Here is a 25,228-nt window from a genome sequence, read left to right on the forward strand (position 1 = left end):
CCCCAATCTTGTTTGGGGAGGGGTAAGATGTCCCTTAGCTGAGGGAACAATCAAGGGAAAGGGTGAGAGGGAAACTTTACCCAGGAGCACACCACTTCCTGGAACAATTAGTTGGGGTGAAGCTTTTGTCTGAGACCAAGTAGACCCCACAGGAGCCAGGATCAGACAACTAAAACCCAAGTGAGCAGCAAGGGTACCGAGGGTCCCCTAGGATGGTGGAGCAGGACTTGAGTCTGTGACAGTATTTGCTGGGCCAGTGTCAGTCTGTTTGGCTTGTTGGTTTTGGGGGCTTTAGTCTAAGTGACTCGGGTTTTCAGGCCCATGGGGGTACTATCGCTGCGATTTTGTCTAAGTTCCATCCAGCTCGTCTGTGTCCTGGCCGGTATTCCTGGAGAAGGAGGAGGCACCTGCTCACAAACTCCCGGTACCCAGATCTGTGCAAAACTTGCACTTCTCCACGCGCTCGGGTCTCCCTGAGTCCAGGGGCTGCCTAAGCTGTAGGGTGGAAGGAGCTGTGGGGTCGAAAGAGAGAAGCCGAAGCCTGGGAATCCTCCCCCCCTCCCGATCTCTCAGATGGCTTTGCCCAGCAGGTGTCGCGAAGGGGCGGAGCCTCGGGGGCGCGGCCGTTCCCTGCTTGATCCAGTTGGGTCGCGCGCCCAGGTCCTGCCCCGTGCCGACCAGGCCCCGCCCTCACCCCCCGCACTAAAACACCTCCTCCTCTGCCTCCCGGCATAGCGTCTCCGCCTCCGCCGGCGGGGACCCCAAGCTACCCAGACTGCGGGACCCACTGCCCGCAGGACATCGACTCACGATGTTCCCAAAAGAGACCAAATGGAACATCTCGTTCGCTGGCTGTGGCTTCCTCGGGGTCTACCACATTGGCGTGGCCTCCTGCCTCCGTGAGCACGCGCCCTTCCTGGTGGCCAACGCCACTCACATCTACGGAGCCTCGGCAGGGGCGCTTACTGCCACAGCGCTGGTCACTGGGGCCTGCCTGGGTGAGCCGGGCTGCGCGGAAGTTGGGCAGGGTGTGGTGGGGACCGCGCGGGCCGGTGGATGCTCTAGCGTCCCACGCCCATTCCGCGTAGGGAAGCTGATCCAGCAGCTAATGCAGTAGGAGCGGTAGAGAGGGGCATCTCTGCCTGTATCCCGGAACTATGACCGAAAGTCCAGTTCTGAGTCCCGGTTCGGGGCGGGTTCTGGTTTGTTTTTGTTCTAAGAGTGTCCAGTCCACTGGGGTGGGGCCTGGCGCGCTCTTAGCTTATGGCATTCTCTTCAGTGTCCATGTAGCCCGCCTTAAGGGGCACAAAGGTTGGGGACAGACAGGTGCTACTAGACTGTTATTGGAAAGAGAAAGTAAATCGTGGGCGGCGCCATGAGCGAGAGAGAGGAGGGGCATTGGTCGTACTGAACTGGCTGCCAGCGGTCACTGTGTCCTGAGGCTCTGTCGCTACAAACTGCTGTGGCTCTGGGGCCTAGTACAAGTGTACCTCAAATGGGCAACTGAGCACTGTGGCATGGTTCCTAAAGGGGACCTCTGAACGCAGCTGGAGTCAGGGCTGGGCATAATTGCTTCCTCTGTCCATGGTGGATTGACAGACTGATTCACCAGTTGTAGCCAGCTGACCCACTTCACCGAGTGTCCATACTTACGTGCTTTGAAGGATTTCAGGAGTACAGAGGCGCGAAGGGGGTTGGGTCTCACACTTCCGGCTACCACGTGGGTTGTTGTTTACAGCACACAACGTTCTTCCTCCTTAAGAGTCCTGGGAACTGCTGCCCATCCCCCATCCCATAGGTCAGCCAAGGTGACAAGGGCATCCTGCTCTGCAGGAGATTGTCTAGAGTTTTCTGCTGTCTCTTTCCCATCACCTTTGCCCTGAGGAGGGAAGAGGAGAAGGAACACAGGTGTTGATCTTGATACCTGGAGTTCACTCTATGATCTTGCCCACTGGCTCTCAGGGAGGCTTTCAGAGGAGTGGGTATAGTGGGTAGCTGGGCTCAGGCCATCCATGAAGACTACCTGAGTTGAGAATGAGTTAGGGACGCAACTCTCATAGAAGTACTTACTACCAGTACTTTGCACAGGTGATCTTGGGCAGCTAGAATCATGACAGTTTGCCTACTGTCAGCTGTAAGCCCTTGATCTATATTCCCCATCCCTGCCAAGGAGAGCATCTTGGAGGAAGGCACGGGTCCTTGGTGATGGGGGTTGGGGGCAAACCCTAGATTCTCCTCACCCTGGCCATCGTACTATTGTTCTGGGTCAGCACCCCCAGGGTCTCCTGAGTGCTTTTGGCCAAAGTGAGACAATGTCTTCCCAAGAAGTGGGCCCACTACTTTTAAGTTAATGTTCTTGAGGCTGTCCCTCTTGGGCTAAACTGGGCTTTGTGGGTCTGCCCTTATATCTGGCCAAGTAGGTGAAGGTTGAAGTAGGTCAGAGTTGACCCTCTGTCTTCCCCACTCTAGGCCACGTGCCATACCATGTTAGGCACAGTGACTCATGGGGACAGGCAGTTGGGAAATACCAGGCATAGGGCAGGTTTTAATCCCAGCTGGCCAGCTTCTGCTGTATGCTATCTCCAGGGTGGTGGCCTTCCACCTTCTACTTAAGTGGCAAAGTCCCAACTGTGAGCCAGTCCCCAGTGTGGGCATAAGTGTCTTCAGGGTCAAAGGAATGTAACACATCTGAGTGTATCCTGGGTGTGGAGTCCTGGAGGAACGATGGTTACTAAGCTGGGAATGTTGTCCCTGATCCTGGCCCTGCTATCCCAGGTGAAGCAGGCGCCAACATTATTGAGGTGTCCAAGGAGGCCCGGAAGCGGTTCCTGGGCCCTCTGCACCCTTCCTTCAATCTGGTGAAGACCATCCGTGGCTGTCTACTAAAGACCCTGCCTGCTGATTGCCACGAGCGTGCCAATGGACGCCTGGGCATCTCCCTGACTCGTGTTTCAGATGGAGAGAATGTCATCATATCCCACTTTAGCTCCAAGGATGAGCTTATCCAGGTAGGCACTGGAGAAACTGTGCTGGGGGTATGGGATTAACTCACGGCAGAGCCTTGTCTACTACCCTGTGTCTTGTTCTGCAGGCCAATGTCTGCAGCACTTTTATCCCGGTGTACTGTGGCCTCATTCCTCCTACCCTTCAAGGGGTGGTAAGTATCTCTGCATGGTCTGCCCTGGAATGACAAGCGTCATCTACTTACTGTCGCTGGGCTATAGGAACAAGGGGTGGAGGAGAAAGGCCACTGGGGCACCTCTTTCCCTCTTCAGTCCCTCACTCCCTTTACTTCCCATGACTCAAGATCCAGGGCAGTCTTGAGGAGACTCACACTTCCTCTGGCTGGTGCTCATCCCAACTCCATCTGTCTGGCCACTTGCTGAGTCCCCAGTGGCCAATGCCTAGTGGGCCAAAGGCCCAAATGGAACTGAATAGGTCTGCCAGAACACCCCGCAGACCTCTCAGTGACTGTGAATGTGTATTCTTGCAAAGCGCTATGTGGATGGCGGCATTTCAGACAACTTGCCACTTTATGAGCTGAAGAATACCATCACAGTGTCCCCATTCTCAGGCGAGAGTGACATCTGCCCTCAGGACAGCTCCACCAACATCCACGAACTTCGTGTCACCAACACCAGCATTCAGTTCAACCTGCGCAATCTCTACCGCCTCTCGAAGGCTCTCTTCCCGCCAGAGCCCATGGTGAGCCTGCACAGCTTGTCCTGACTAAGCACCAGGGAAGAGAACTCCTGGGGACTTCTGAGCTCTGGGACAGCACTGGGGATTTTGGATGTTTTCCAAGGTTTACAGCACTTCAAACCAGGGCAGGTTGTTGGTGGAAGTGGCTGTTACAGGGATTCTACAGCAGAACCTCAACCACACCATTCACACTGAGTTATACCTTTGCCACAGGTTCTCCGAGAGATGTGCAAACAGGGCTACAGAGATGGACTTCGATTCCTTAGGAGGAATGGTGTGTGGGCAGCCCTGGGGTGGGAGAAGCTGGACCTGCAGTGCCCCCTGCTGGCCATAAACTCTGATGGCATCTCTCTATCACCCCACCCTCAACCCAGGCCTATTGAACCAACCCAATCCCTTGCTGGCACTGCCCCCAGTTGTCCCCCAGGAAGAGGATCCAGAGGAAGCTGCTGTGGCCGGGGAGAGGACTGGAGAGGAGGATCAATTGCGGCCCCGTGGAGAGGATCGGATTCTAGAGCACCTGCCTGCCAGACTCAATGAGGGTGTGCCATGGGGAGGGAAGCTCAGTTAGGAGGCCCAGGAGGCCTCTACTTCCCTAACTGACTACCACCTTCCTGTCTGCAGCCTTGCTGGAGGCCTGTGTGGAACCGAAGGACCTGATGACCACCCTTTCCAACATGCTACCAGTGCGCCTGGCGACTGCCATGATGGTACCCTATACTCTGCCGCTGGAGAGTGCAGTGTCCTTCACCATCCGGTGAGGGTGGGAGACGGAGTCTGGGGAGGACACATCAACATATACATCAGGGACAGAGGGATCATCCATGAGCAATGAGCTCCTTGGGAGATTTGGGGAGGATAGGTCTTCAGTATCTGGTAAGGGACCATGAGATCCCAACCTGTTGTTTCTGAGCTTATGCTCTTGGTGCTCCCTTCCCAGCTTGTTGGAGTGGCTGCCTGATGTTCCTGAGGATATCCGGTGGATGAAAGAGCAGACAGGTAGCATCTGCCAGTATCTGGTGATGAGGGCCAAGAGGAAATTGGGTGACCATTTGCCTTCCAGGTGAGCTGCCCTGACCCGCCCGTCCACCTGGGTCCTGGGTCTTGGAATCGCGGATTTCCGCTAAGCATTCCCTTCCTCCATGCCTCCTCCCCACCTGCAGACTGTCTGAGCAGGTGGAACTGCGGCGTGCCCAGTCTCTGCCTTCTGTGCCACTGTCTTGCGCCACTTACAGTGAGGCACTGCCCAAGTGGGTACGAAACAACCTCTCACTGGGGGACGCTCTGGCCAAGTGGGAAGAATGCCAGCGTCAGCTGCTACTGGGTCTCTTCTGCACCAATGTGGCCTTCCCGCCGGATGCCTTGCGCATGCGCACACCTGCCAGCCCCACCGTCACAGATCCTGCCACCCCACAGGATCCACCTGGCCTCCCACCTTGCTGAGAACCATCATTCCCACCTCACTCGGCTACCAGCCAAGCTCCAAGTCGTCCTGCCCCACTAACAGGAGTCTGGGGGCAGAACAAGACCCTATCCCTTGGCTCTCCCCCTTACATGCTGTGGAATGAGGACATAGGACCCTGCACAGCTGCAAGTGGGTTTTTGATGTGAAACCTTTCACCAGCCACTCACTAAGCTACTCCTGGTGGGGAGGGATGAGGAGTAACCCTTCCCTGGAGCCCACAGAGCCCTCCCCTTCACCTGTGCCTTACTCTTGCTCACCACCTTTTCAGTGCAGGGTCAGTCTTAAGAACTCCACATCTGCTGCTTCTCTGTTTTCCAAGTTTCCTTGCAGAGTGTGTGAAGAATTATTTATTTTTGCCGAAGCAGATATAATAAAAGCCACAGCTTAGCTTCTGCCTTCCTCACTTCTGCACGTTACTTTTGCCTCTGACTGTGGTCAGCGGACAGAGTTTTCTCCCAGTGGACCGGTGTCTCAATATCTAATAGTTGGGCTTCACAGGGTTCTTTGAGTCCTGGCAGCTGGGGACCCTCTCATAAGGTCAGCCCTCTGGCAAGGACACACGTAAGCTGCTCTGTTTTCCCTGAGGCTTGCCGACTGTCTCTTGGGCAGTGTTTCAAGGGCCAGCAGATATGTTTGGGAGTTTGAGACCCTTAGTATTAATAAAAAACTTTAGTGTTGGGTTAAAGTCGCTCAGCGGTTGAGCAGCTGCCTACTATGCACCAGGTCCAGATTCCGTCTCAAGCACGGGGGGAAAATGTTTACAAAAGGTGTCACCCACACATCCGCTCCACATAGTAACACAGTGAGTGAGGGTGTGGAGTTGACTTAAGGGCTGGATCCCTGTGAAGGGTGAAGCTTCTGGAACGGAGGCCTGGGGACCAGGGAAGATCAGTTCCTGACCCACACTGGGGCATCTTGCCCAGAACTTTGTGCTTGGCTCCTCTTTCTTGGTTGTCACATGCTTCATTGCCAGATGCATGTGCCCTTTCCTGTACTGTAACCATACCTGCTTCCCGCCAGAACCGTGGGAGGGGTCTGGAGTACTGAGGTAGTGAGAGTTCACCATGGTTTCCTGAAGTGTCCTGTGCTGTGTTTGTGTGTGTGTTGTAATAGCCTTGGAGAAAGGGGAACTGTGAGTGTGGGTGAGCTTAACTGTCCAGTTGTAAGACTTAGTATAGTCCTCCGACCTCAGCACCCACTTGCTCCTCCCAAAGGGGTGGGCTTAGCTGTCTATTTGTAGAACTTAGCTTAGTCCTCTGAGCTCAGCACCCACTTTCCCCTCCCAAAAGGTGTACAGTGGCTGCGGTTGCAGCCCCTAGCCAACAATAACGGTTGGTCTGGTTATGGGACCTGGGACAGCAGGACTGGGCGAGCCGGCCAGGCAGGTCCCTGGCCTAGGTGCCAGGGGCCGCCCCTCGTCTCCAGGTCCTGTCCTATAGAACCAGCCTGTTGTGGTTCTGCTTGAGAAGCACAGGGCCCCCCAGCGCCTCTGCAGCCTATGATAGCCAGGCCAGCTTTTCAGGTCAGTTTAGGGGCTTGGTTGGGGGCATACCCTTAAAAGTAGATGGGTTTCCTCTTAAGTAGGACTTTGGCAGCATCTTCAGAAGTTCCCCTAAGCCCGGGGGAACCCTGATTAGGACTGTGCCCCAAGAGGAGCACTGAGGGCAGACTGCCGAGGTGGTCTCACTGGGCCCCACTCACTCCTCCCACACACGAGTGCCGTTCACTCACACATCATTCTCTAGTATTACACCTTAGAAGACTCTAAATTGGAAAAGTATAGAGAAGAAAGTCTAGTGTCCGCAGCCCTGGATACAGCCACTGAAAGTATTCGGTTTATTTCCTGCTCGGCATTTTCCTACACACACTTCTTGGCACCCTAAGTCTGGATACTCCGGGCGGGGTGGGGGCTGGCATCTGGACCTCCCCGGCCTTGATTTTGTCCTGTAAGGGTCTTGGAGGGTGGAGGGGGCGGTGGGAGTGAGGAACACGACGTCAACATTGCTGCCCCCTGTGGTTCTCGGGGAGAACTAGCTACTCTGGGTCGGGTCACCAGGACAGGAGAGGCGGGACAAAGCTACAGCAGCGCTCTGCTGGAGGATCCACCCGGACGTGCTATCCCCGGGTCTCCCGGCCCGCAAGGTCGCTCTGGGTCCGCGCCCCTCGCGGGCTGTCGGGGTCTGGACAGGGGCGGGGCGCGCCGCGCGTTTCCGGGAGAAGCGGCCCGCCTGCGGCAGGTGCGGCGGCGCGGCTCGCAGGTAGGCATTTGCTCGCAGGTCCCACGACTGGGGTCCCAGCGCCGCGCCCTCCGGGCTTCCCCACTCCCAACCCCGCGCCCCTAGCTCCAGTGGTCACACCTTCGGACCGCTGTGTGGAGCGGCGACCTCACGCATCTCTGTCTGGAACGGCTGTGTTCCTGGGGTGAAGGCAGCTAGCCCAGACGTGCGTGGATGAGATTTGCCTGTGGACCCACCCGCTGCCTTTCGTCTGGACTCCCTGGAGCCTGGTGGCAACGCGGCTTCCGGCCAGGATGGACCTCCGGTCACTTGGAGCTCTGGAGTGTTTGGTGGGGTGGTGATCGTGCCTGGTTGAAGTGAGAGTAGCTATCAGGGGCCAATGATTACTCCAGATTGCCCTACCATGCTCTTCCTCACGTTTGCTTGTTGGATTATTGTTCCTTTCCTCCCGGAAAATGGGTAGGGGAAAGAAAGATAACCTCAAAGGCTGAAAAGTGAGGTAGTAGTCAGTCAGTGTCACTGAGCTGTAGCTTTGGGAAGTCTGGGGTTAATACACTGTGGGACTGACAGGTGGCTCTAATTAGAGGTGGGATGTCCATTCCAGGAGGTGAGAGGGAGGCCCCAGGGGAGGAGAAAGCTCCAGAGGCTGTGTTAAACCGAGACGTGGGGGTATTTCTTACAAAAGCTGTCCAGTGCCTAAGCCTGGGACCTTGCACCTGCACCCCTGAAGGCCTGATTGGCAGGTGGGAGGGGCTGATGGAGTTTACTCTCTGCCTGCTTGCCAGCTGTCAGAAGTCCAGGGTATCACAGGCTCAGGCCTGAGGCTAAGGACTTGGTCAGAAGTGATTCAGCCCTCAACCTTAGGCAGTCCCAGCTTGGGATTTCCCAAGTCCAGGATGTGGCAGACTCTTTACTCTCTGAGCCTCTTTCACCCCAAAATCTCTGATGGCTGCCAAGAGCTGGTCACTTGCTTTTAGACTTTTACAAGTCTTTTGTAGTAAGGTCACACTTTTTTTTTTTTTTGAGACAGGGTCCCACTATGTAGCCCTGACTGCCCTGGAACCCACTGTGTAGACCAGACTGGCCTCGAAACTCACCTGCCTCTGTCTCCTGAGTGCTGGGACTAAAGGCTTGTGCCACTATGCCTAGTCTCATTTTCTTTTTTGTTTTGAGGTAGGATCTCTCTATGTAGCTCTGAATGTCTTGGAACTTGCTATGTATAGAAGCCTGGCCCCGAATTCACAGATATCTGCCTAACTCTGCCTCCTGAGTGCTGGGATTAAAATGTATGCCACCATATCCAGGCTCACCCTCCCTTTCTTGCACTGGTTTCTTCCTGGGATTCAGCCTTTCCCCGGAATTGCTACTTCCTGAGATGTCGGTACTGGGCAGCAACTTCTAGTCCTGGGTCTGCTTTATCCCATCCCAGTGACCCTGGAGCACCCCTGTCTCAATTCCTTTTGTCTGTTGACTCTCCTGCTTGGTCCCAAAGCTCTCTGCCTGCACCCTCTGCCACACTTTCACCCCTCTTCCACTTCTTCTGACTGTCCCTTTGCTTCACAGCACCTCCAAGAGCCAAGCCTTGCTCCTATGGCCAGCCCTGGGCTGTCTGGAGCTGGGGAGGGCCAGGAAGAAGAGGAGACTACGGGGGTCTCAGCAAGGAATGGAGCAGAGGTGCTGCAGCAAGCCCAGGAGCTCTTTCTACTGTGTGACAAAGATGCCAAAGGCTTCATCACTCGTCAGGATTTGCAGGTGAGCCCCAGATCCAAGAGGTTGCTAGACTCAAGGCCGTCCTTTGCTGCTCACCTTGGTCCTTCTTGCCTGGTCAGGGTCTGCAGAGTGATCTTCCCCTTACGCCTGAACAGCTGGAGGCTGTGTTTGAAAGTCTGGACCAGGCCCACACTGGCTTCCTCACAGCCCGGGAGTTCTGTCTAGGCCTAGGTGAGCAGGTCCCGGCCACCTGGAGACCCTCTTCAGGGCCCTGTGAGACCTTACGAAAGTCTGTACCTTTCACAACTTCCCAGACATTCTGGTATCTACTAACAGGCGCATTATGAGCTGGTTCACCCTCAGCTACTCTACAGTGTATGGTCTGCCCTCCCCCAATCCCTTCTTTTCTGCCAACCAAGGTGGGGCGGGGGAGCTGGCTGTCATTTCCCATTCCCAGGCCAATAGAACCAGAACAAGGAAGCAAAACAGGAAACTGGGCCCTGAGAGAGGGCAGGATATGTTGTACGTGGCTGGAGGAGTTGGGTAGGTCCAGGGTGCTAACCCACAGTCCTGATAATCTCTCCTCCCATGTCTGCAGGGAAGTTTGTGGGGGTGGAGTCGGCCCCAGGTGGGTCCCCCTTGAGGACTCCTGAGGAAACCTTTGAGTCGGGCACAGGGGGCTCTCTGGAAGAGGAGGACGATATTGAGACATTCTACACTTCCTTGGAGAAGCTAGGAGTGGCCAGGGTCCTGGGCGAGTGAGTTGATGCCCGCTCCCTTTTTCGAGAGTGTTCCCTCTTTGCTTCACAGTCTGTCCATCTTGCCCGCTGGTCTGTTGCTACAGAATCCCTAGGTCCTGCCAGTCCATCGCTTGTCAGTTGTGGCTGTCTGGCAGGGCAGAGTGGCCTGGCGTGATTTTCCTCAGGATTTGCATTTCAGGAGGCCATAGCTCTGTGGGGCGGGGCGGGGTGTCACCAGACACCTTAGGCACTCACTGGCACAGCTCTTGGTACACAGGCCACCTTGCACTCTCAGAGGCCAAGCAAGCATGAGAGCAACAAGCAAGGGATGAACTGTGCGTGGCCGATGGATGTGCCAGTTCTGGGCTGCTGGGTTCTCTAGGGGGTTCACTGTCCGCAACGGGGAGACAAACCCTCATCCATTAGCTCCCGTCTCTCATTGCGTCCTCCAGGCAATGGGCCGTGAGGACACTGTGGGTCGGGCTGCAGCGCGAGCGACCCGAACTGTTGGGCTCTCTAGAGGAAGTTCTGATGCGCGCGTCGGCCTGCCTGGAGGCGGCGGCCCGGGAACGCGATGGTCTCGAGCAGGCGCTGCGGCGGTGAGGGCTGGCCTGGCCTGGAGAGGTCTGGGGACTCACGGAGGGGGCAGAGACTTGGCTCGGAAATGATCATGACTATGGTATCCCGGTTCCTCGAAGGCGGGAGAGTGAACACGAGAGGGAGGTGCGCGGACTGTACGAAGAGCTGGAGCAGCAGCTCCGGGAGCAGCGACACCGCGGGCAGAGCCAGGTGGGCCCGCGCACACCACGCCCAGCCTCGCTGCCTTCTCTGGCTCCGCCTTCCCCGAATTGGTCCCTCCCCAGAGGACTCACCTCGGGAGTCCAAGCTGCCCCAAGTCCAGGGAACTCTGCTCTGCCTCAGCAAGTACCCTTTCCCGCGCTCTCCACCCCTTCGCTCCCCACCCTTGCCTGCCTCCTCTGGGCTCGGAGCGAAGGCTCTAGTGCGGCTGTACATCCCAGAACCTACCCCGGGAGGAACAGAGGGGCCACCTGGAGCTGGAGCTGCAGACCCGTGAGCAGGAGTTGGAGCATGCAGCTCTGAGGCAGCGGGAGGTAAGCCATATTGAGTTCACGTTGGTGTCCTTTCATAGACTTCTTTGGGGGAGGGGGAGTTTACCTGTGCCTTGGGGTCTTCAACCAGGAGCTGCAGGGGTGAGGGGGTGAGCTTGGCACCAGAGGAGTGTGGTTCGCCAGCCAGCATTCCACCATTCCTCAGCTGGAACAGCAGCTGCAGGCCCGGGCTGCAGAACAGCTAGAGGCACAGGCCCAGCACATCCAGCTGCAGAGGGCCTATGAGGCCATCCGGGCACAGCTGGACCAGGCACAAGAGCAGCTCAGCAGACTGGAGGGCGAAGCACAGGGTCGTCAGGAGCAAACCCAGAGGTGTGGTGAAGGGCCTGTGGTGAGGGTAGAGGGTCTCTTCCACCACCTTGCATCTGGATCACTACCTTCTTTCCACAGAGATGTGGTTGCTGTCTCCAGGAACATGCAGAAAGAGAAAATCAGCCTCCTAAAGCAGCTGGAGCTGCTGAGGTGGGTCAGGTCAGCCTGGGCTAATGTGGAGAAGTGGTTTCAAGTTGCCAAATATTATTGGCTCCTACCCATGTTGCTGGAAGTCCTTATGTCTGCCCTATAGCTTTCATGCTGCAGGTTCTGTAGTCCTCCAGACTCAGGGAAAGTATCTCCCTCACACACTTTTTCCTCTAGACCTTAGTCTCCTCCGTCTCCTACCTCTCTTTTCTAGGGAGCTGAATCTGAGGCTTCGAGATGAGAGAGACGCCTGTGAGACTAAGCTGCTGGGCAGTAGTCACAGGAAGGCTCTAGCTATTACCCACAAGCCCGGACCCATCTACTGCTGCTGCTGCTGTGGCTGGGCTCGGCCCCCCAGACGAGGCTCTGGCCATCTTCCTAGTGCCCGATGACCAGCCCCAAATGACTCACTTCCTTATCCAGAGGACTGCTCCTGGGAGGGACTGGTCTTGGGTGGCAGTTGCTTGCTAAGTATGTGGCTCTACCCAGAAAGCACCTTATGCCTGAAAGAACTAACCTCAGAGTGGTCAAGGTCTTCAGTCTTTATCCTGTCTTCCTTAATCTTTGTCTAAAGGACTAATAAAGGCCACTGTATACTGTGCACTCCATGGCTTTTGTGTATTTGGGACCCTCGGTGCATTTGTGGTTCATGCTTGGCATCCGTGGCACAAGGTCATGGAGAGATTTACAGGTGCACACTACCCTGTCATGCCTGCAGCTGTGGGTTTATGTGTGCTTGTGTATGTTCTGTGATTCTGGATAGTCACCAAGCCCTCACCATCCCTCACAGCTGATGCTCTGAGGACTCAAGTTTCAACAGCTCTCATGCTAGTCCTCACATGGAAGGTCCAGCCCCTCACTTCCGTGGTTAGCTAGCTCTCTGGTCCATGTCCTTTATCCATCATCCTTTGGCACAGTTCCTAGACAGACCATAGGCTATCCACAACGGGTATCTCTCACAGGGCCCTCATGTCTCTGTGGGATCTTCTGGCACCCTCCACACTGTATCTGGAGCTTCTCCTCTGGGGAACCTCCTCAGCTGCTAGAACCTGCAGCTTCAGGGTGAGTGGTTCTCCCGGCTTAGACTGGAGGAGTAATTGATCTTGACTTCTGCTCTGGGCCTCTGGTGGGCTAGGTGCCTTCCCGCCTCTTCGCTTCCCACCTGGGTTCTAGCTCCAGCCTAGCTCCTCTGTCTCTGGGTGAGTCGGGGGGTTTTGGTGACAACGGACACACCCTTAATCTAACTTTACAGACCTACAGACAGATCCCCAGGTCTCTCCTGTGCGCCTTAGCACCAAGCCGGTTAGGACTTGCCCGCCCAGGCCGACCGTGGGCGGGGCTGCGCCCGGGGCGGGGTCGCGCGCGGGGCGTGTCCTAGCAGGCCCCGGGCCGAGCATTCCCTGCACTCCGAGTGATCGCTCCTACAGTGGCTGCCGAGGCTGGTATTTCAAAGCGTGGTTGGTGAGTGCTCCGTGAAGCCAAGCCGGAGGGTGTGGGGAGCAGTGACCTGAGTTCCTCGCTCACTGATGTTCCTAGTCTCCGTAGCTGGCCTCGGGGACGCCCAGGAGGCAGAGCCTGTAAGAGAGGGCTGCAGGCTCCTTTCCGGAAGATCGACTCCGGGGCTGGGCAGTTAGAAGGGCGGAGGGGGAGGGGTGAGGAAGAGAGCCTTCTGTGGTTCTTGGGCAGGCCTGGCGATCTCTTTCGTGCAGAAACCCAGAAAGTTAAAAGTCTGATCACCTTATTCATTGTCCCTGGACACCGGTTCCCTCCCCTGAAACCGCAGGTCCGCCCACTGGCACGGGGCGGGGGAGGGCGGCCGGGACGGTGGTGACTTCATCTCTGTGACGTGGGGATTCCTCGCCCAGCCGACTTTGGTGTTTCATCCCGTCGGTGGGGCGGGTGCCGGATGCTGGGTGCCATCGAGGGCCCAGGGGAGGTCCAGGAGCTGAGTGTAGGGCGGTCGAGTCCAGGCCGCAGGAGCTATTTCTGGCTGGTCCCGGCTCCCACGCCGGCACTTTCTCACGAAATTTACATTCAGTCTGCTGATTGTCCCTTGGCTTGGGTTGCTGGATCTGTCGAGAGAATCAGCTTCCCATAGGTTCTGGGCTTTTAGAGCCTAGCTCCTGGGTTTGCATTGTGGCCAGGCTTCTGTTTATGTCATTGCCAGCTTCCAGTGAGGCAGCATGTATTTTTGGATCTCATCTCCAGAGGGAGGTCTGAAATCTCTCCCACTTCCAGAAGTGGACAGTTGATGCACCTTTCTTTAGTTTACGGTCACTGCTGTTTGGTGGGGGAGGGACTGTGATGGATGGGCCTGGAGGGTGGGGCACCTGGAGAAGGCATTTGGTCCCTCCCTAGATCAGGCAGGCCAGCAATGTTCTCTGGCCTACCGCCGTCCAGTAGAAAACAGTAGGCTTGGCTGTTATGCTTCCTTGCAGATCTGGTGACTCTGAGAACCATTTGACTGCTGCTTTAGCCACCATTGCAGGAGTGGCAAGATCCCACCTGCTAGGTGAAGGACAGATCAGTCACTTTTGACCTGTACCTGCTGGTCCTGACTTCTAGAGGTGAGTGAGTGCTGGTGCCTGGGGAGAGCCTCAAGGTGTCAGGCTAACAGTCCTGCTTAGGTGTCTGTCTGAGATTCTAGCCTGCCTCCCCTGAGGGCTGTACACTGTCCTCAGTCAGACAGTAGTGTGTCTAGGGCAGTGTGTGCCTAGGAGATCCCTGGAAGAATGGCACATTCACATCTATGGAACTGGGGGCCTCCTCCTACAGTCTGGAGGGGAGCTGATTGTGTAGGCTCCACCTACTGGCATCTTATTGTCTCTGCCCTGGCTGGTAGTAAGAATCTGCCCAGAGTCCTCACAAAGTCCACCTGAGAGTGGCCTGAGCTCTCTGCTTCTCTGCCGTATCTGGGGATGGGTATGAGTGGTTTAAGTACCTATCAGCCCGATTGTGGGCTCAGGGAATGCCTGGGGGTGACAATCCACAGGAATGTACCCTGAAGGTCTGCTGGAGCTCCCTCCTCCCCAGTTGCCAGCAGGAGTGAGTCAGCAGATGTTTGGGGGTCCTCCATGATAACCCAGCATGTGTCTGGCTGTGAGGGGTTAGTCCAGGAAGTGACTCATGGTTCCTGGGAAGGCTCCTCTTCAGGCAGATAGCTGGCTGAGCTCCAACTTCTGCAAGCATCTGGGGACTGCTGTGTCCCCTCCTGTCTCCATTGGTGTATAGCTTTCTTCCTAGTTGGAGACCTGGTACTTCAGGCCATCTGACCTCCTCCTCATTTCTCCAGGTCCAGGATGGGTGAATTCAATGAGAAGAAGGCAACATGTGGCACAGTCTGCCTCAAGTATCTGCTGTTCACCTACAACTGCTGCTTCTGGGTGAGAAGGGCTACATTATTCTCCCTGCATCCCTATTTCCCATGTTGGAGGCCTGGGCTAAGAGCTCAGTCCCAGCTTCCAGACCCAGGCCAGATGTGACCAGTATATATTTTCTGCAGCTGGCTGGCCTGGCTGTCATGGTGGTGGGCATTTGGACACTGGCCCTCAAGAGTGACTACATTAGTCTGCTGGCCTCAAGCACCTACCTAGCCACAGCCTACATCTTAGTGGTGGCTGGTGTTGTTGTCATGGTGACTGGAGTCCTGGGCTGCTGTGCCACTTTCAAGGAGCGACGGAACCTGTTACGCTTGGTCAGCAGGGCATGGTGGCATATGGTGGGGCTGGGGATGCCTGGCATGGATTTCTCAGGGAGCCTCTGGTACTGGTTCTGGGGGCTTAACTGGTTGGGTATATTACTGCAGGCTGTCCCTGTTGAACTTACTGGGCGAGGCATCAGCTTCCAGAGAAGTATCAAGGAGCTAGGCAGCCAGAGTAGCTTATCTGAATTCCTCTTGCTTTGCCTCTTGGGTTGGGGGCTTGGCTTTGTGGTGCTCTGGCACTAGGAACCCCCCACTTACTAGGTTCCTGCACCCTAGTACTTCATCCTGCTCCTCCTCATCTTCCTCCTGGAGATCATTGCTGGCATCCTGGCCTATGTCTATTATCAGCAGGTAAGGGCCTGAACAGGCCATGGGCCCACTGGAGGTCCTGACTCCGGCTTTGCCTTTGGGGGCCTTAAGAGTTTTATCGTACCCACAGCTGAACACAGAGCTCAAGGAGAATCTGAAGGACACCATGATCAAGAGATACCATCAGTCAGGCCATGAGGGTGTGACCAGTGCTGTAGACAAGCTGCAGCAAGAGGTGGGTGCCCCCTGTAACTCCCCGCCTTCTCGGCACGGCGCTGTGTGCTGGCGAGCTCTGAGGCTCAGCCACATGCCCCTTGTAGTTCCACTGCTGTGGCAGCAACAACTCTCAAGACTGGCGAGACAGTGAGTGGATCCGCTCTGGTGAGGCAGACAACCGTGTGGTTCCTGACAGCTGCTGTAAGACGATGGTAACTGGCTGTGGCAGGCGGGACCATGCCTCCAACATCTATAAAGTGGAGGTAGGTGGATGCTCAGCAAGGGGCGGGGCTAGGCTGGACTGGTCTTTCGGCAGCCTGGTCCAGCAGGGCCCACCACCATCATCTTCTACTAGGGCGGCTGCATCACTAAGCTGGAGACCTTCATTCAGGAGCACCTGCGGGTCATTGGGGCTGTGGGCATTGGCATCGCCTGTGTGCAGGTATGGAAACATGGAGGCGACTGGGCGGGAACATTAGGGTGCCATGTGGTCCACAGCCCTGTTCACACCTGTCTGGCCCCGTGCAGGTCTTCGGCATGATCTTCACCTGCTGCCTGTACAGAAGCCTCAAGTTGGAGCACTACTGACCATGTAGCCAGGCCAGGCGGCCCAGCCTTGCAATATGTCCCAGCCCCACTACTGAACACTACTGACTTAAAGACTGCTGACTGCCAGAGGTAGCTGCCCTCACCATGACCCCTGGCAACTCCACCTCAGGGGCAGCTTCAAGTGCCTTTCACTGCACAGCAAAGTCCCAAAGCTTGAGGCCGCATCCTTGCCCCAGCGCTAAGAAGAGGGGGGCAGGTATGCCAGTGCTGGGCTAGGCCTGGCTAGAATAGGGTTTAGATTATTTGACAGAAGTGCCTCTTATGCACAGACTGCTTCCCATTGGGTAGCTGTGACCCTATAGGAAGTCTGGGGAGAACCTGGGTAAAAGCAGGCAGGAAGGGGCCTTTCTAGTTGGGCTAGACACCTTTCATGCCTGCTGCGGGGAACCCTCAGCTCTGCTTGCCCCAAACAAATGGGGCAAGCTTCTAACAGCCTCAGCCCTGGCTTTTCCCCACTACTGATAACACTATGTAAGTGCTCTGTGTTCCTGTACACTGTCTTCTTTTAGAACACCCCTGAATGGAGCATGGTTGCTCTCACTGCTGTATCCCAGATGCCCACAAATGCTCCTGCTATGTAACAGGTGCTCAATAAATGTATGAGTAGTCAGTTTGCTGACAGGACCTTACTACGGTCCAAGGTAGCTGGAGTACTCACAAGTGTCAAGCATGGGGGAGCCCAATGGCAATTACAGTTAGGGTGACCTTGGGTAGCTGAACACCTCTAACCCATTGTGGCCTGGACTTGCTTTACCAAGGGATGCCCATACTCTAGGAAGAGTCTGCAGGCCCTGCTACGGTTAGAGGGCAAGAGAGGCACCAGGGCCTCTTGGGGCTGCCCTGGCTCCTGTTTCTCAGGCTTAGCCCATCTGAGCAGCTGATAACCAGTCCTAAGAAGGTGCCCTAAGCTGAGTCTGTTCCCCAGTCTCATGTGCCAGCTGGAGGAGACTCTAGCCTAAGGCAAAGCCTTTTTCTCTAATTATAACAACAAAAACCAGGAGTACGGGTAGGGTGGGGCATGTTGTGTAAAGGACGCACACCTTTAATCCCAGAATTCAAGAGGCTGGGGCAGGCTGACTGTGAGTTCAGACCAGCCAAAGGTACATGAGACCCTGTCTCAAGACTAACAAAACCCAAAAGTCTCAGGGATCGATGTGCTACAAAGAACCCTGGGGTACTTGATGCAAATGCCAAGGAGCTAGGGCACTGCATGGACCCCCTCTGACCTGGGGGAGGCTTCTTAGGACTGGGTGCTGTGAGGATTGGGTCAAGGGGCAGGGATGCCTAGCTGTTGGGCCTGGGAAGATTCTGGAAACAAGATCCTCAATCATGGGCAGCAGATAGGCCCACAGGGTTAATGGTCTTCAGGACTCAGGAAATTTGTGAGGCCTGTGGCCTTGGGCATACTCCTATAATATCTGGGTTTGGTTGGGTGGTGGTGGTGGCACAAGCCGTCTTTTAATCTCAGCACTGAGGAGGCAGAGGCTATCAGATCTCTTTAGTTCAAGGACAGCCAGGGCCACAGAGAGAAACCTTGTCTTGGGGGGGGGGGGGGCTCAGGAAGATATGGGTTTGATTCCCAATTACTCATGGCAGCTTATACGGTCGATAACTTTACTCAGGGGATCTGGCCTCTGGGGACACAAGTGATACAAAGACTTACAAGCAGACAGAACACCCAAACACATAGAATACTTCTAGCACGGGGATAGGACATTTGGTGGGCCTCCAAGTGTTCTCAGCATTCCAAAGGAATGTCTTCCCCAGGCTTGGGCCCAGCCTTGTGGATGGCGTGGTGGCCACATCCACTATGCCTACCCTGAACATGGGCAGAAGAGGAGAGGCTCTAGATCAATGTGGTACAAGACTGTACTGTAGAGGTACCTAGTTGATCCAGCTGGTCAAGGCCCAGGGAAACAGAAGCCAAAGGGCTCCCCACAGGACTAGACACCCAAGTCAGATGAGGGGAAGGAGGCTAGCCCTGGGGCAAAGACTGGAGGCAGGCCAGGTAGCCTTAGCATAGACATGGATATGGAGACCCTTGCAAAGTTAGACTGTTGGTGGTTCTACAAAGGCCTTTACTAAACAGTTCCTTCCAGGGTGACAGGACTTAGCCACAGGGCCACAGCCAGGCAAGACACCAACATCCCCAACAGCTCAGTTGAACACAGCATGGCAGACTGCCCTTGGCTAGCAGAGGAGGGCAGGCCTCAGCAGTCACTTCTCTAAGGGTGCATAGTTCAGCAGTTTTTCAATCAGGTCCACGTGTGCTAGCAGCATGCGGCGGCAGCAGTATCGCTTTAGGCCCAGAGCGTCCAGGGCATCCCTGTAAAGAGGAGAGAGGAGTGAGGGTGGATGTGGTCTCTACAGTCTGCATAGATCTAGAACGACCTCCAGCTTGCCTCTGGGTATTGCTGTGGACAGGGGTAACCAGGGTACATCTACATAATGAGGTACTGAGACCACAGGGAAATGGGCTGGAGATTTCTGAAATACGCGCTCAGATGCTTAGGTTGGAGCCAGGTGAGTCTCTTTCCCCACTTAAAAGTACAGGGGTTCCCAGGCTATACCTGCCCATGTATATGCCTATGTGCCAACATTCTCCCTTAGCATCCTATATCCTTACCCCCCCCCTCCCACCTGTTTTTTTAAAATTTCATTTTATGTGTATGGGTACCAGATGATCCCAAAGGCGTTATGGACATTTGCGAGATACCATGTGGGTTCTAGGAATTGAACCTGAGTCCTCTTAAAAAAACAGCCAGTGCTCTTACAGTTGAGCCATCTCTCTAACCCCTGTGTCTCTGCTTTTGTCCTTTGTACCCAGGGTTACGGGGTTCCAGAGTTATTTGAGAAAGCTTAGGTGGATTCTGATTAAATGCCATGAACTGGTTGTGCCCACCCTGTGCTTTGTACCCCAACATCCGGAAGAGGTTGTCCAAACCAACTAGATTTAATTTCTCTGAGACCTAGTCAGCTTGAGAGGTTCCTGCCCAGGTAAAGAGGGCCCCAGAAGGCTAGCATCTACTCACCCAAGCTGGTCACTATAGTTGCCCATCAAGCCCCACTGACTTATGGCTTGTGCAGGGAAAGGGAACCCCTTGGTGTTTAACTGGTGGCCGGAGGTCTGATTACTATGGGGAACAGTCATGAGCACAGGCGGAGGGACAGAACAGGACACCCACAGAGCCTGAATATCACAGCCTGTCCTGCTTTTTAAAGGGTCCACAAGGTTCGAAGTACAGAAGGGGTAGGCCCGAAAGCAGAGGGTAGGGAGTAGGTCGACAGGGAAGAGACTTGAGGTGTCTGTCACCCATGTTTGAAGGATGCTTAGGAGTTTCCAAAAGGCTAGCAACTTGAAGAAAACCACCTTCCGGGGCTAGTAAGATGGCTCAGTGGTTAAAAGCACTGACTGCTCTTCTAGAGGTCATGATTTCAAATCCCAGCGACCACATGGTGGCTCACAACCATCTGCAATGAGATCTGATGCCCTCATATGGGTGTCTGAAGACAGCTACAGTGTACTTACACATAATAAATAAATAAATAAATCTTAGAAAAGAAAACCACCTTCCAAATTTCAGAGATCCTGGGTGTGATACCGCACGCCTTTAATCCCAACATTCAAGAGACAGGCAGGAGGATTTCGGAGAGTTCAAGACCAGCCTGCTTTACAGAGAATTCCAGGACAGCCAGGGCTACACACTGAAACCCTACCTCGAAAAGAAACCAAAGACTCCTTTTTCTGGGAATACATCACAGTGCTGGGCTGGAGGACACCCAGTCTTCTCACTCGGTCCCACAATCCTGCCCTGCCAATTCGCCGTACGAAATCTTATCTATCTCCGGCCCAGGACACCTCAGTTTTACTCCTGGTCCGCCGCAGAACCGTCACCCGGGCCCCTCGGCTTCAAGATCTCAGTCCAGCCTTCCCGTCCCCTACCCCGCCGTCTCACCCCTCAGTGTACTCGGCCTGCAGTAGACCCAGGTAGGCTTCCCATTTGTTGCCGACGATTTTCCCGCAGGTGAAGCAACGCACTGGGATGATCATGGCGGCGTCTGGCGTGCAGGCTGCGGGCAGCAGCTTTTCAAGGCCCGCCCCAGGCGCGCCCATAGCGCGGGGCTCATTACGCCCAAGCTCCGCCCCGTAAGATCCTGAGCCCCGCCCCGCATCTCCCCGAACCCCACCGCAGCCCCGCCCCCGCCCCCGTGATTACTCTGAAGCGGCGGTGTTCTTTGCTCGCGCCCACCCGGGGTTCCTAGAGCCTCCGTGCCCGCGGCAGCATCCCGAGGACCCCTCCCGCTGTGGTGGTATATCCCCGCGCTACGGCGTCCGAGGAAGGCCGAAAGGTCCGCGGCGCCGGCGGTTCGCGTTTCTCGTGTTGCCTTGACTGACAGCGGCTCCGCCGTGCGGCGGCGCGCTCAGGTACGGCGGGTCTGCGGGCTGGGGTCCCGCCGGCCGGATCGCAAGCCGACTCGAGCCAAGAGGTGGTTAACAAGTGGTGGTGGCGCAGCCGGAGAGCGGACTGCCGACTGCGCACGGCCAAGGCGATCTTCCCGCCTCCTGGCCCGGACTCCAAGGGGTCTCGGTCTGGAGTCCTTACCCGAGGTGCCCAGCCAGAGTCCCGGCCGTGGAGTTTGGGGTGTCCTTCTCTTCCGCCGCTGCAGAACCGTCGGCAGTACGGTGTCCCGAGTCCCGACGGCAGCCTCCCGCTCTCAGTAGTCCTCTCCTCTGAGAAGGGGCTAGAAGAGGTTTTTCCTGCGGAGAGGAGCAGGGCGGTGGTGCGGGAAGGCGTCGTGGAGGAGGCACCCTATGAGGAGACCTTCTAACTTCTTTTTCCCCGGGATATTTGGCTCAGACGTGGAGATTGCCCCGCGGGACTGCTAGGGGCCACAGGTCTGCCTCACCTGGAGGTGACCTAAGGACTTAAGGGAATGAGCAAGGGGCTGGTTTCTGGCCGCAGCGCCTTCTTGTTATGCTGGGGGCTATCTAGGAAAGCGAGGCAGCTTGCTGTGCTGTGAGAAGCTGGAGAGGTTCAGTAGAGCTTGGGAAGTTTGGGGTCTGGTTACAGTGAAGCCTCTGGGGGTCCTAGACATTTTCCAGGTGCCTCTGGGAAACAAACAATGGAGGGGAAGTCGAGAAGGGTCTACTGGGTCTTGAGTATGGCTGATCAGAGCCACTGGCTGATTTGATGGTTGTGCCCCCGCTATCACCCTGGACAGCCTCCCTGGCAGCTTTTGCCATCCCCCATGGAGCCACGTGCAGAGCCACGAGCTAGGCGACTTCCCGGTCTTGTCCCCTCCCCCCAACATCCTGCCCTGGCCAGAGGGGCAGTGGGGGCCTGTGAGTCACTGTGGCCTGGGATCAGGATCAGGATTGAAGACTGCTGGTGGCCAGAGGTGAGGGAGGCAGGGGAGTGGGGTAGGAGATGGTCTGTAGGGTCTGCCCTAGGGATGGGGTGGAGGCCAAAGGCTTCTTGGAGGAGGGGCTCAGTTCGGTCCTGCCCCTGGAAGGCTTGTTTACTTAAGGCGAGTTGGGGAGTGAAGTCTGTGCCAAGTTGACATTCCTGGAATTCCCGTGTGTGTGTGTGTGTGTGTGTGTGTGTGTGTGTGTGTGTGTTCGTGTGTGTTCGAGCACCCACGAGAAAGCTTACTAGTTTCCAGTGCTTCTTGTGGGTGGTGGCATCCTCTCCTCCCCTAGTTCCTGCTCCAGCTAGCTCCAACTCCCTGGATTCCCAGAAATGGCCCAGGCTAGAGAACTCCAGGCTGTTGCTTATCCACCCAGCCTTTGCTAATCCCAGAGTGCTGTGTGGGATGGGGTGGGGGGATATGCTGTGGGTTAGTTCTCTCCAGAGCCCTGGCCGGGATCCCAGGCTCAGCTTCTGCCCCTACCCTTACCGTTTCTTAACTGTTGCAGGCAGGCTTCCTACTGGGACTGTGGCGGGAGAGAGATGTAGGTTACTTATACCTCAGCTCTGCTAGGGTTCCCCCAAGGCAAACTGGGTCTCTGCCTGGCAAATGGCTTTACAAGAATGGATGCTCAATCTACTGTACAGGGTGGAGGTGCATTGAGGGAGATGTGCTTATGTGCAGTTTCTAACCCACTTGCCACAGTTCCTGCCAGAGGAGGGGTCACTTCAGGGCAGGGGACGAGGAAACCCATGATTGAAGTTTTAGCTGCCCAGCCCCTCCCACCCTGGGTGTTGCCCTGAAAACAGCCAGCCAAAAGAGGGTGCCGTGCTGTGGTCTGGAGCACTGGGCTGGGTTTTCAGCTGGCTTTCCCCTTGGCCTTAGATCACAGCCTTAGTTTCCCCATTGGTAAAGCTCTGCTGGAACCAGAAGCGTCCAGGGGAAGCATTTCAATTCGTCCATTTAAGGCTGGCCATGAGCTCGGGGGAGTGGTGGAAGGTGACGTCTCCCCAGGAACCCTTGTGCCCTCTGGCTTGCTCACGTAGGACAGTTTATATCACCCCGAGGGTATGGAGCGTCAACACACACACACACTCCTACACCTCATCCCCAGGCCGAATCTGTGCAGCCGCACTAACTGTGTTTGGTGCTTGTTGTCCAAATAGCTCTTGGAGACCCTGTGGCTGAAACTGAAGTGACTAACTCAAGAGCCCTTTGGGTTTTTGAGGCTGGGGCACTTGGGAATCAGTGCTGGGGTGGGGGTGGGGTCATGTTCCCCAACATGGCGGGCAGGTGTGCTTTGTTGATAAGCATCCCCTGAGTCTCAATTAGGTCCTTTCTATTTCCACTGTCACAGGAGCTCTGACAGAGAAATAGCTGAGGGCCCAAGGCAGGAAGTGGAGGGAAGACACTATTTGGGATGGCCAGGGAGTCTAGGAAGAAAGATGGGCTCTTTTGCTGGCTTCACGCAGAGGGCCCTGCACCTCCATCCCTGGCTCTGTCCCTGAAGTGGGAGGCTAGAGGTGTGTCTTCAGCCTCCAAGAGCTCCTGGTTAGGCTCAGTGCTCAGCCCCCCCCCCCCCCGCTTCTTGGTGGGAGGTGTCAGCCTACTGGACCAGGAATCTGTGGTGTTCTTGCTCAGGGTGGGGGTCTAGGGCAGGCACTGAGGCCCTGCAGGGGCTGAAGCCACAGCAGGAAGGCAGACACCAGAGCCTGTTTGTATTGGCACAACCCTCTCTGCCTCTGCCTCCTCAAAGAAGCTGTGGAGCCTCTCAGCATCGGGATGGGGTGGGTGGCGCTGCTCTGCTCTCTCTCTCTCTCTCTCTCTCTCTCTCTCTCTCTCTCTCTCTCTCTCTCTCTCTCTCTCTCTCTCTCCTGAGCTAGCTGGACTAGGAGTCGTTACTACCACCGGATCCAAACAAGCTTCTGGGCAAACTCATGCTGGCACTCTACTGTGCTCCAAACAGCCATGGTCAGATTTTGTCTGGTGTTTGGGGCAGGTCTCTTTTTGAGTGGCAACATGGTCTGGCTAGGTGGGTGTCCATGTTTTCTTTGTGGCTCATTCCCCAGGGCTTCTCATTTGTGTCTGCTCACAACTGAGGAGAGCTCTGGTGTCTTGGAGCCCTGCTGGCAGATGGCTCCTATGTCAGACCACTGTGATTGGGCACTGGGCCAGGGTGTTGAGGAAAGCACCACCCCACTCCGCCCCACCTCAAAGGCTCAGATAGGGTGGCCTTGGCTTGGTCCTTCACTGTTAGTGATCAGCTTGGATACCTCACCTTGTGAATCTGTCCTTGGCAACAGACATGGACCTGGCCCTCACGTGACCGTTCTCACATGAAGTTGGCAAGATCAGTCCCTGTTCATGTGGGTTTTACAGGCAGTGCCTTCTAGGCAGGAGAGAGACACATTGTTCAGAGGACAGCATCCTAGCAGAAACAGGCTGGGTCTCCTTTGCCCCAAAAACTTTTGGTACCTCTTGGGGAGCCCTTCCTACCCCTTCCCCGTTTTGGCTGTATTAGTTACTTTCTATTGCTGTGAGTTAGAACATGACCAAAGCAATTTGAGAGATTTTTTTTAAGTTATAGAATGCACTTAAAATAAATGTATTCTTCTCTCATATTTTACACCCTGAGCCCAGTTTCCCCTCCCTGCACTCCTCCCAGCATTCCCCCATACCCCCTCTCCTCCAGAGTCACTCCTCCGATTCCTTTCAGAAAGGAGCAGTCCTCCTAGGGATATCAATAAAACAAGATACCATAACAAGTCACAATAAGACCAGGCACAAGCCCTCACCAAGGCTGCATGAGGCAACCCAGTAGGGACAAAGGATCCCAAGAGCAGGCAAAGGAGCCAGAGACACCCCACCCCCACTGTCAGGAATTCCTCAAGAACACCTGTAAATGTAACTTTTTTCACCAGATGTAATAATTGTCATCTCAGAGGCTTACTGCTGAAATAAGCTCATCCTTTCTAGATCTTTCTGAACTCTGGCTGGTTCAACTCAGCTGTCCTGGCTCAGGCTCCTCTCCAAGCTGACTAGTGTTCTCTCTCTCTCTCTCTCTCTCTCTCTCTCTCTCTCTCTCTCTCTGTCTCTGTCTCTGTCTCTGTCTCTGTCTCTCTGTCTCTCTCTCTCGACAGGGTTTCTCTGTGTAGCCTTGGCTGTCCTAGAACTCACTCTGTAGACCAAGCTGTCCTCGAACTCAGAAATCCGCCTGCCTCTGCCTCCCAAGTGCCGGGATTAAAGGTGTGCGCCACCTCCACCTGGCTCACCCCCACCACCCAGCTCACCCCTGCTGCCTGGCTCACCCCCACCGCCCAGCTAGCTGTCTTTTCTCTCAATGGCTCGGCTTGGTCTCTGACTCTGGCAATCTGTTTCAATCTTCTGGCTCACTCTTTCTTCACTTGCAAACTGTCTCTGTGAAACTGTCCTGGTAAAACTGCCTCCCCTCCTTCTCCATCTCCCTCCCCTCACTCTCTCTCCACTGCTCGCTCTCTCTCTCTCTCTCTCTCTCTCTCTCTCTCTCTCTCTCTCTCTCT

The 25,228-nt window shown here is 55.6% G+C and overlaps 5 protein-coding genes and 1 long non-coding RNA gene across 9 annotated transcripts in view; 4 read left to right on the top strand and 2 right to left on the bottom strand.

Moving 5' to 3' along the window:
- Positions 1–695: 695 nt before the first annotated feature.
- Positions 696–5,570, top strand: Pnpla2 (patatin like phospholipase domain containing 2). Its single transcript, XM_028786881.1, has 9 exons — positions 696–998; positions 2,776–3,008; positions 3,092–3,157; positions 3,496–3,705; positions 3,916–3,976; positions 4,077–4,244; positions 4,327–4,459; positions 4,643–4,765; positions 4,866–5,570. Exons 1-9 carry the CDS (start codon positions 812–814, stop codon positions 5,143–5,145), a joined length of 1,461 nt encoding a protein of 486 aa, XP_028642714.1. The 5' UTR covers positions 696–811; the 3' UTR covers positions 5,146–5,570.
- Positions 5,571–6,980: 1,410 nt separating this feature from the next.
- LOC114638483 lies at positions 6,981–9,482 on the bottom strand. The gene is made up of 2 exons (XR_003713887.1): positions 9,211–9,482; positions 6,981–7,751 (listed from the first exon to the last, which is right to left on the bottom strand). It is a non-coding gene; the product is annotated as an uncharacterized LOC114638483 (long non-coding RNA).
- Cracr2b (calcium release activated channel regulator 2B) lies at positions 7,387–12,046 on the top strand. 2 transcript variants are annotated; one of them, XM_028786980.1, is made up of 10 exons: positions 7,387–7,425; positions 8,968–9,156; positions 9,234–9,345; positions 9,713–9,872; positions 10,307–10,453; positions 10,553–10,643; positions 10,874–10,966; positions 11,130–11,296; positions 11,375–11,446; positions 11,658–12,046. In XM_028786980.1, exons 2-10 carry the CDS (start codon positions 8,995–8,997, stop codon positions 11,833–11,835), a joined length of 1,182 nt encoding a protein of 393 aa, XP_028642813.1. In that variant the 5' UTR covers positions 7,387–7,425; positions 8,968–8,994; the 3' UTR covers positions 11,836–12,046. The 2 variants fall into 2 exon arrangements, with proteins under 2 accessions (XP_028642813.1, XP_028642814.1); XM_028786981.1 differs by lacking the exons at positions 7,387–7,425; positions 11,130–11,296 and having other exon boundaries at positions 8,601–9,156; positions 11,658–11,783.
- A 757-nt stretch (positions 12,047–12,803) lies between these two features.
- Cd151 (CD151 molecule (Raph blood group)) lies at positions 12,804–16,909 on the top strand. Of its 2 annotated transcripts, none has more exons than XM_028786982.1 (9): positions 12,804–12,904; positions 13,882–14,010; positions 14,736–14,826; positions 14,946–15,137; positions 15,423–15,497; positions 15,586–15,690; positions 15,776–15,934; positions 16,027–16,113; positions 16,200–16,909. In XM_028786982.1, exons 3-9 carry the CDS (start codon positions 14,743–14,745, stop codon positions 16,257–16,259), a joined length of 762 nt encoding a protein of 253 aa, XP_028642815.1. In that variant the 5' UTR covers positions 12,804–12,904; positions 13,882–14,010; positions 14,736–14,742; the 3' UTR covers positions 16,260–16,909. The 2 variants fall into 2 exon arrangements, with proteins under 2 accessions (XP_028642815.1, XP_028642816.1); XM_028786983.1 differs by lacking the exon at positions 12,804–12,904 and adding an exon at positions 12,916–13,020.
- A 968-nt stretch (positions 16,910–17,877) lies between these two features.
- Polr2l (RNA polymerase II subunit L) lies at positions 17,878–20,351 on the bottom strand. Its single transcript, XM_028787001.1, has 2 exons — positions 20,237–20,351; positions 17,878–18,606 (listed from the first exon to the last, which is right to left on the bottom strand). Exons 1-2 carry the CDS (start codon positions 20,329–20,331, stop codon positions 18,498–18,500), a joined length of 204 nt encoding a protein of 67 aa, XP_028642834.1. The 5' UTR covers positions 20,332–20,351; the 3' UTR covers positions 17,878–18,497.
- Positions 20,352–20,444: 93 nt separating this feature from the next.
- The window catches only part of Tspan4 (tetraspanin 4), a 20,643-nt gene continuing 15,859 nt past the window's right edge, over positions 20,445–25,228 (top strand). Inside the window, exon 1 of one of the 2 annotated variants that reach the window (XM_028787000.1) lies at positions 20,445–20,706. The gene's annotated coding sequence lies outside the window, so the exon portion shown is untranslated. Of the gene's footprint in view, positions 20,707–21,588; positions 21,681–25,228 lie in introns of those variants that run through there. The other variant, XM_028786999.1, reaches the window with a different exon arrangement.

Source organism: Grammomys surdaster, unplaced genomic scaffold (assembly GCF_004785775.1).
Source record: "Grammomys surdaster isolate TR1022 unplaced genomic scaffold, NIH_TR_1.0 125603, whole genome shotgun sequence".
In the NCBI taxonomy this organism is placed as follows: Eukaryota; Metazoa; Chordata; class Mammalia; order Rodentia; family Muridae; genus Grammomys; species Grammomys surdaster.

Excerpts from the sequence above, each read along its gene's own strand:
- Pnpla2 (XM_028786881.1), top strand. The coding sequence starts at position 812 with ATGTTCCCAAAAGAGACCAAATGGAACATCTCGTTCGCTGGCTGTGGC. Across the intron at positions 3,009-3,091 it reads CCAAGGATGAGCTTATCCAG|GCCAATGTCTGCAGCACTTT; the intron begins GTAGGCACTGGA and ends CTTGTTCTGCAG. Across the intron at positions 3,158-3,495 it reads CTCCTACCCTTCAAGGGGTG|CGCTATGTGGATGGCGGCAT; the intron begins GTAAGTATCTCT and ends ATTCTTGCAAAG.
- Cracr2b (XM_028786980.1), top strand. The coding sequence starts at position 8,995 with ATGGCCAGCCCTGGGCTGTCTGGAGCTGGGGAGGGCCAGGAAGAAGAG. Across the intron at positions 10,454-10,552 it reads CTCGAGCAGGCGCTGCGGCG|GCGGGAGAGTGAACACGAGA; the intron begins GTGAGGGCTGGC and ends GGTTCCTCGAAG. Across the intron at positions 10,644-10,873 it reads GACACCGCGGGCAGAGCCAG|AACCTACCCCGGGAGGAACA; the intron begins GTGGGCCCGCGC and ends TGTACATCCCAG.
- Cd151 (XM_028786982.1), top strand. The coding sequence starts at position 14,743 with ATGGGTGAATTCAATGAGAAGAAGGCAACATGTGGCACAGTCTGCCTC. Across the intron at positions 14,827-14,945 it reads CCTACAACTGCTGCTTCTGG|CTGGCTGGCCTGGCTGTCAT; the intron begins GTGAGAAGGGCT and ends TATTTTCTGCAG. Across the intron at positions 15,138-15,422 it reads GACGGAACCTGTTACGCTTG|TACTTCATCCTGCTCCTCCT; the intron begins GTCAGCAGGGCA and ends CCTGCACCCTAG.
- Polr2l (XM_028787001.1), bottom strand. The coding sequence starts at position 20,331 with ATGATCATCCCAGTGCGTTGCTTCACCTGCGGGAAAATCGTCGGCAAC. Across the intron at positions 18,607-20,236 it reads CAGGCCGAGTACACTGAGGG|GGATGCCCTGGACGCTCTGG; the intron begins GTGAGACGGCGG and ends TCCTCTTTACAG.